The sequence below is a fragment of the Paroedura picta genome, chromosome 1 (genome assembly GCF_049243985.1).
Source record: "Paroedura picta isolate Pp20150507F chromosome 1, Ppicta_v3.0, whole genome shotgun sequence".
Taxonomy (NCBI): domain Eukaryota; kingdom Metazoa; phylum Chordata; class Lepidosauria; order Squamata; family Gekkonidae; genus Paroedura; species Paroedura picta.
In genome coordinates, this window is record NC_135369.1 from 830,190 (window position 1) to 838,712 (window position 8,523).

At 55.2% G+C, this 8,523-nt stretch overlaps 1 protein-coding gene across 1 annotated transcript; it reads right to left on the minus strand.

Annotated features, from left to right (window-relative positions):
- Positions 1-1,124: 1,124 nt before the first annotated feature.
- On the minus strand, positions 1,125-8,499 carry PRCC (proline rich mitotic checkpoint control factor). The gene is made up of 7 exons (XM_077318923.1): positions 7,821-8,499; positions 7,436-7,486; positions 6,626-7,207; positions 5,790-5,891; positions 2,923-3,066; positions 2,710-2,775; positions 1,125-2,375 (listed from the first exon to the last, which is right to left on the minus strand). Exons 1-7 carry the CDS (start codon positions 8,070-8,072, stop codon positions 2,289-2,291), a joined length of 1,284 nt encoding a protein of 427 aa, XP_077175038.1. The 5' UTR covers positions 8,073-8,499; the 3' UTR covers positions 1,125-2,288.
- Positions 8,500-8,523: the final 24 nt, after the last annotated feature.

The window sequence follows — 8,523 nt, forward strand, 5'->3', positions numbered from 1 at the left end:
ACCAGATGGCTAGCAAGAGAATTGCCCCCATTGTCTGCAGCACAGGGCTCAACAGAAGCAGCTCAACAGCAGACAGTGAAGATTCAGTGGATGAGCGAGAGGGTTGTGAGTGTCTTTCAGGGGGGTGGACTAGATGAGCCAAGAGATGTCTTCCAACTCTATTATTCTATGATTCAGAGTATCAGGCAGGCAGGTCCCAGGTTTGATCTTGGCCATCTCAGTTTCAAAGGATCATCAAAGAGGGAACATGAGAGACCTCTGCTAGAGACCCTGACAGCTTCTAGGACAGAACCACTCCAGAGAGACAGAGCATTCAGTGTCCCGCAGGGCCTGCAAGATGGAGCTCTTCGCCAGGTTTATGGTCGAGGCTGGGATGGAGAGAAGATGAGTTAGGGCTCCCCCTTGCCACAACCACTGAACATCCAATGACATTGGGTTATGGTCCCCTCTCATCTCCCCTGCTGGGTGTTGTGTTGGGGGGGGGGCGGCGGAGGGGAACACAGCCATGTTATATTTCTCTGCATTTTTATGTCCTTGTATTTAATGTTCTATTGGGGTTCTAGTGCCTATGGACTACTATTGTAACCTGCCATGAGCTGGTTCCCGGGAGTTGCAGGAAATAAAAATTGACTTATAAATGGGCTGACTGAGGAAGAGATGTGCTGTTTGACTTAAGGGTCAATCTCCAAAGTGCACTCAGCCCCCCCCCCCCTCCTGGGCCTTAGGTCTTTGCTACTGGACCCTACTGGACCCTGACTCCCACCTGCGGGGAGTAGTCCCCCGCCACAGGAAGGGGTGCACATCCCAAATGCTGGGGAAAGGATCCATATTTGGAGAGCCCAGCAGGAGTGCACTCCCCACCCCTATAAAAGGAGAACATATTCAGGATAGGGAGGAGGCAGTGTCAGCACCAGGGAACTTCTAGAAGGCTGCCCAGGTTGGAGAGTAGAGGCAAGGTGCCCACTGGTGCAGCAGCACCCAGTTGCCAGTGAGCCACCCCCCCCCCCCACAGACCTGTTGGGTAAGCTTCTCAGCCCCTTCTGCTTCTCCTCCTAGAAAGGGGGAAAGAAGGTGGGTGCATTTAAAAGTTTTAATTCTTTATAAAAGTTTTCTAGACAATTACATAAGATAAATTATTGAATGAGCACTTTATTTTTGGAATACTTGGGGGGGGGAGCAGGTTTTTCCTACTAAAATGTCCAGGGAAATAAACTAGAAATCGGCTGTTTAAAAAAAAACAAAAACTGCCCATTCTCAAACACAGACACCCCTCACTCGGGAACTCCATAAGCAGGGCGGCTGCCTTCTCCAAGGGACAGGAGGTGACACCTCACCCCCCAACCCCCAGCCGTCCCCTGCAGAACACCACTGCACGGCAGGTAAAGCTAGGACAGGAGAGCCAGGGAGGGTTCAGCAGAGCCCACAGCAGAGCAGGGGTGGGAGGTACACAAGTGTGCGGACACCCAACCACCCACCCACCCACCCACCCACGGCTGGCCTGAGCCTCCCCAGGGAGCCCTACAACCTGGTTTTTGCAGGGGAAAGCAGGTGGAAAGAAAATACAGCCCTTTCCTTCACAGGAGCTTGGTTTGGCGGAGGAAGGGCCAAGGAAGAGGCCAGGACAACACTGTGCTGAGTGAGGACGCTCCAGCCACTGAAGACTACATGGGAAGAGGAGGCTGGATCCACCGCCCCTTGCCCCAAATCTCGTGGTAGCAGTCCTGTGTTCCTGTGGGGGAAGTTAACTCCTAAGAGAAACACTGCCACCTGGGAGGTGCCAGAACAGTTTCCAAAACCAAAATGAGAAGGAAGCTGCTGTTGGCTAATCTACAAAAACAAGAACTTTCCTGGGGGGGGGGGGAGCACGGCTGGGAATGTGAACACAAAAACAATTGGGGGGGGGGGGGAGAGAGCCAAGTGGCTTATACCTCCACCACTCTTCCCAGAGAACCACCTGACTGCAGGGGCTCAACCATTTCCAGTAAGGGTGTCGGGTTGGCATCCACCTCCCAGTCAGTCCTTATCCGCTTCTGACGGCCACTGCACAGAAACCTTTTGGAGGCGGAAGCCGGGTGGGTGGTCGGCACACACAGCAGTCCAAACCCCGAAGACGGTTGTGCCACACAACAGTCCTTGCGGCCACCGTGCGACAGGGAGACAGGCACCTGCAGCCTCCCGTCCTTCCCTTGACTGGCTGCCCTCGCAGAGCATGTCCCGGAGGATAGGATGGCCAGGACTCGGGGTCCAATGACTGACTCCTGAGCTGGCCGGGCACAGGCAGGGTCAGCCTAAAAGCCGTACTTGGCCTGGGTCTGGCGCCTGCTGAGCTTGTTTTCTGCCCACGTGTTCTTCAGCTCCAGCTCTCGCTCTTTGGCCTGGCCCAGAAAAAGAGGGATTGGGGAGGGGGGCAAGTTTAGAGAACAACTCCCTTCCTCTGTGAGCCTCGATGCCTACTTGCCAGCCTCCCCCCGCCCCGGTCTTTGTACCCTCCCCTCCTTGCCAAGGCACACAGGGGCCTCTTCCCACACACCATAGTGATAATCAGAATCTCTGGATCTGTGCAACCTCCCCTCGGCAGCTTTGGGGCCATTCCCCAGGCCCACCAACACCCAGGGCAGCCTCCACAGCGGCAGGCAGGACAGGGCACAAGACAGGCAAGAGGCCATGAGTGGAAGAGGCGCATGGAACGTCTAGGCCAAGCAACCTCACCTGGTGAATCAGGTAAGTGATCTGATGCTTCCTGCGCTGCTGCCCGGTGGGTTGCTCCCCTTTTCTCTAAAGGAGAAGGAAGAGAAGCCAGGCATGAGCAAGCGAGCACTCCTCTGAGGAGAGGCCAGTAGTAAGTCCTCCCCAAGCCCTCTGGAGACTCCTCATTCCTCAGGGGCAGGGGAGATGTGATGCCTGGGACTGACCAGTACTTGCCTTGCTGAAGGATTTCCTGTCTTGCTCCTCCGTCAAGGACTTAGTCAGCCACTGCTGGGCTCCGCTCAGTTGGTCGTCCCCCTTGATCTCCACAAAGTTGACTTCTTCTCGCCCACGATTCCGTTTGCCTTGCAGGCGCTTGAACTGAGCCAGGAATCAAAGGGGTCAACACGCCTGGCACAAGCCTCGTTCATTCCACAGGCCCTGCCCCACATCTAGATAGGTTGTCCCACAGCTCCCCACCTACTTGCCCCCTCCCCTCCCCTCAGGACCAGGTAGTCAGAATCACCTCCTTCTCGGCAGCAGCTCCCCCACTCAGCCAGCCCCACAAGTTTTGGAGGGAACACACCAGCTGGAATCTGACATTTCCAAGCTGGAAGGGGAAGGCATGAGGAGACAACAGAAACAATCCAGATGCCAAAGCAGGAAAAGACTGCTTGACGCAACTCCTCACCATAGAATCACAGAGTTGGAAGGGGCCATACAGGCCATACATCTAGTCCAACCCCCTGCTCTATGCAAGATCAGCCCTAAGCATCCTAAAGCATCCAAGAAAAGTGTGTATCCAACCTTTGCCAGTTATTCAACACCCATGCAAGCAGATCAGCTGCTTTCCTCTGGAAAGAGTTGAAAAGCTCACATTCCTAACTCTGTTTCTCAGCCACCAAGATCTTGGAGGAACCACAGAGGGAGGTAAAGCAAGTCCAAATGGCAGGATGCCAGCCTGGAACTGTGCAACCAGCCTTCCAGAGGGACTGCCCTAGACACTACCCCTCAGAAAACTCTTCCTTTCCTCTTGGGGAATGGGCATCCAGCAGCCCCACAGAACAAGCTCCCTGATGAAATCAGGGCCCTGTCTGAACTCCCACCATTTTGCAGGGCCCGCAAAAGGCATTTGCCTGAGACCGACCAAACAACAACATCCATAGATCCCCCCTCAGACATCCAGGCCCTGAACCAGTCTGACCCTCTGGGGGCCTATTTAAGTTATTGTTCCCATCGTATTGTTGCTGATTAGGATTCAGAATGACTGTTGGATTAATGTTGATGTTATTTTTGACTGTTATATGTTAGATCATTCCACGTATCCCTCCACAATGTTATTTGTAAACCACCCTGAGCCGTATGGAAGGGCAGTTAATAAGTCGGCCCTGCGCTCTGTGGATGGACATGGGGAGCAAACCATATGCAGACCAAACTGCTGAACAGCCTGTTGTGGCCAGCAGAGGCTCAGCTAGTCCAGAAGCTTCCAATTCCTGCTGCGGCAAGTTTGGACCCAAGGAGAGCCCTTACAGGTGAGATCCTCGTGGGCCTATCTATCCCGTGCAGCATCACAGCACAGAAGGCCTGAGGCAACCAGCAAACAAGCGTGTACCGGCCCCCCAAATATGGAAAACCCATTCAGACATCAAGGCTGAGAGAGACTGATGGACCTTTTATTCAACAAATTCATTGCATCCTTTGATTTGCACATCCCTTACTGAGGAAGAATAGCTGGCTCTGAAATGCCCTAAAATGAGCCTTCTGAGACTCCTTCCACACGTGCAAGTTTAGAATCGTAGAGTTGGAAGAGACCTCCAGGGTCATCTAGTCCAACCCCCTTGCACAATACAGGAACTCACAACTACCTGCCTGCCCAACTTCATGTCCAAGTGATCCTTCCCACCAAAAATCTCCAGATTTCAGGATGCCCTGGAGGGAATTCACCCAGCATCCCACAGTAAGGTAAAGGTAAAGGTATCCCCTGTGCAAGCACCGAGTCATGTCTGACCCTTGGGGTGACGCCCTTCAGCGTTTTCATGGCAGACTCAATACGGGGTGGTTTGCCAGTGCCTTTCCCAGTCATGACCGTTTACCCCCCAGCAAGCTGGGTACTCATTTTACCGACCTTGGAAGGATGGAAGGCTGAGTCAACCTTGAGCCGGCTGCTGGGACTGAACTCCCAGCCTTATGGGCAAAGCTTTCAGACGGCTGCCTTACCACTCTGTGCCACAAGAGGCTCCTAGATACATCCCACAGTGGTGATAAGCAATTCCCTGGATATACAAGAAGGGCCACAAGAGACAAACCCTGGCACATCCCTTCCTGCCCACTCACTCACCATCTGCCTATGTTCATATGTTTGGGGACCATTTCCCCTTTAATTTCCCTTTTTCCAGGTCCTTGACACATCTAGTTGATTTATTAGTTAGGACACATCACTGTTTAGAAACTGATTGTATGGAAAACAATTTAAATGTTAATTAAAAATATATGAAGTACCAACAAGAAATTTGATTTAAACGAACAAAAGTAATTACCGTATTTGCCGGCATATAAGACGACTGGGCGTATAAGACAACCCCCCAACATTTCCACTCAAAATATATAGTTGTTACATTACATTACAGTACTATAGGCCACTATGGGCAGCTATCTCTATCCCAACTGAAGTGCACCCGGCATACAGGACGACCCCCCCCCCCCCCACTTGGAGGCATGTTTTTCAGGGGGGAAAAGTAGTCTTATACACCAGCAAATACTGTACAAAAAAATCACAGGGATCCTTGGCTGCCCAGTTGGAATTTCATTACTTGTAGGCCACCGCTTCTGGCTAGCCTACAGCAGGTTTGTTTGTTTATTGTATTTATATGGGAGAGGAATGGGAATGGGAAGGCGACTGTAAGCCACTTTGAGCCTCCTTTGGGTAGGGAAAAGCGGCATATAAGAACCAACTCTTCTTCTTCTTCTATATACCACCCTCCCCTGAGGCTCAGAGCAGTTTACATAAAACGTAGAAAACAATACAAGGAACTTAGGTTGCCTGAACGTAGCCATGGACTCTGCGAAAGACGACACGACCCAATCCAACAATCAGCCCCGCTTACCGCTTCATCGTCCATGAAAGAGGAGACATCACTGCTCACTTCCTGGGGTGGTCCCACAGCTGGGTCACCAGATTCTGGATAGTAGCCGCTACTATAGTAATCCTGTTGGCAAAAGGCAAATAACAGGATCCCCCTAATGACCAAAGAAACTCTCCCAACGCCAAAGATTCCGTCCTCCTCCTGGCAGCTCCCCCTTTTCCTCCCTAAAAGGATCGATCCCTTGTGAATTTCCCCCATCCCCATTTTTTAAACCAGCTTCCTTAAACTAGAGCAAAGTTGAAGTCCAGTGGCACCTTTAAGACCAACAAAGTTTAATTCTGGGTTTTCTTTCGTGTGCATACCAAAGCTTATATCTTAGATAAAATGTTGCATGTCATAAGGGAGCCCCTGGACTAAAACTTTGTTCTGCTGCTTCAAGCCAACATGGCAATCCACTTGAATCTTATTAAAAGTAGTCACAACTTGCAAACCTCATGACCACCCGAAAGGAATTCACCTCACTTAAGACTTCACTTTTTGGAAGACTGGCCCTGCTAAACCAGTGCTGTATATGGCACAACACACCAAGCCACCAAAACTGGATTGTTTGGCCTTCTCGCCTCTTTGCGTCCTTCTCACACTTGCTCTCTTGCATATGCACACATCCTTTGGTCACAACGGCATGTGTAGGACAGGGCCTTTGCGTAGCTGCTGGAAGAAGGCCTGGCTCCTGACAGATTCTGCGGCTCCTTCTGATTGCCAAAGATGCCCCCAGGCCCTCCCCAGAACAGACCTTCTGGGAAAGACTTCTGAGTTTGGCACGGCGCTGCCAAGCTGCTTATAGCCGGTGCTCTCACCTGATAGTAGCCACTGGTGATGCCAGGATACTGACTGTATGGCTGGCTGTTGTAGTCTTCCCCAGGCTTTGGAGCCCACCCCTGATGGCCAGCTTGCAAGCTTGCTCCTGGTGGAGTCTTAAATTCCAGGGGGGCATTGGCAGCAGCATCCTGGCCCTCCAGCTCAGGGCCAGGCTCCGTCCCAGGGGGCAGGTCATCCGGCAAGACAACCCCCGGGTAAGCAAAAGGCTCTGGGCTGTGGGTTGGGGGCTCCGACAAGGAAAAGTAGTTCTCAGGAGCCACCTCCTCATCGCTGTCGTTTTCCTCCTGGGTGATCTGCTTGGTCACCTGCAGGGCAGCGCTCTTTGCTGCTGCCTTGATGGCAGACGGAGAGGGAGTTGTTGTGGCCATGGCAGAGGCTGCCTTTGGGGGCTTGGAGGAGGACCCTGGGGCTTTGGCTGGTTTGGGCTCTTGCTCTTGCCGGGAGGTCTCTGAGGCTTTCTTGGAGAAAGCATAGGGTAGAAGCAGCCTGTTTGTCTCCTTCACAGTTAGGTTTTTGGGCTGAGGAAGCAACGCAGACAGGCCAGATCCCTCACTGTGGCCCTGAAAGGAAGACAAAAAGAGACGATGAGGCTCCCCTTCCCCGGCCTCGAAGCCCACTGCAGCTCAGTTCACTCTGGGACCTGAACTCGGACTACCGGCTGAAAGATCTAAGCAGAGGACCAAGATCTGCTCACAGGAAGACGGGCACCTGGCTGCAACAGGACGGAGGGAGGCGCCCTGCGCTTTCAAACCTGAGCACGGCAGCCGCTTCAGCACACCAATCCTCACCTGGAAGGGCGGCTGCTTCATGGCCGGCTCGTCTTCTTCCTCTGAATCTGACTGAGAGAGACAGGGATGAGGGTGTGAACACAAGGCATGAATGCACACACACACACGCTCCCAGAGAAGGGGCTGCCAGGCATCCTTCAAGTCCCGGGGTTGCCACCCTCCAGGCAGGGGCCTCCCGGCGTCCCCCAGTGACCCTCCCTCCTTCGCCCCGTAGGCGTCTAGGGCTCCAGGCGCTGCTTCTCCCACCGGCCGCGGCTGACGCGGGGGGGGGGGTGGGCTGGGGGGGCTGGGGGCCCGGGGTCAATGCCCCCCTCTGCTCTGCTCTGCTCCGGGGCCTGCCGAGCCCTGCGGCCGGCGCGGGGGTCGGGGAGTCGGCGGGACTCACACCGGGCGAGCGCAGGAGGGGCGCAGCGATCCGGACGGGCTGCGGCCGCTTCTTGGGCTTGGGCGGCGCGGGGCCGGCGGGAGGGAGGCGCGTCGGGCTGGGGCTGCCCTTGGGGGGCGGCAGGGAGGAGAACAGCCCCCGTCCGCCCGCCGCCGCCGCCGCCGAAGCCTCCTCCTCCTCTTCTTCCTCTCCTTCTTCCTCCTCCTCCTCCTCCTCCTCCTCCTCACTACTGGCGTACGCCACTAAAGACATGGCCCTCGCTGGCTCGCTCGGTCGGCCGACACGCGAGGCCGAGGCTCCGCTCTGCGCAGTAGGCCGCGTCCCCGAGGGCCGCTAGGCCGCCGCGGTCACCATGGCAACGCCGCCCGCCGGAAGGGAACCCAGAGCGCGGCGCGACCGACTCCCGCTCCTCGGCCACAGGCCACTCCGCCCCGCCCCGCGCGCGCTCGGGACTCGGGCTGCGGGTAATGGCTGCCGTGGAAGCGACGGGGAATTTCGTCCTCCTCCCGCCTCGCACAGCGCAAGGCAGAGCGAGAACTACAACTCCCAGAGGGCGCCGCGCGGGATGCCGCCATTGGGCCGCCGGCCTCGGGGCGCGCGGTGCCCGCTGGGAGTCGGAGTCCGTGCCCTCGGCCCGGCCTCTGGGAAGGGCCCGTCACAACTCCCAGCAGTCATTTCGTGGGCCGGCTGGGCGGGCGGGCGG

What these genes read in the sequence shown, in the direction of transcription:
- PRCC (XM_077318923.1), bottom strand. Translation starts at nt 8,072, where the DNA reads ATGTCTTTAGTGGCGTACGCCAGTAGTGAGGAGGAGGAGGAGGAGGAG. An exon ending in CCCTCCTGCGCTCGCCCGGT is followed by an intron (nt 7,487 to 7,820) that starts GTGAGTCCCGCC and finishes TGTCTCTCTCAG; the next exon opens with TCAGATTCAGAGGAAGAAGA. An exon ending in TCACCAGTGGCTACTATCAG is followed by an intron (nt 5,892 to 6,625) that starts GTGAGAGCACCG and finishes TTTTGCCAACAG; the next exon opens with GATTACTATAGTAGCGGCTA.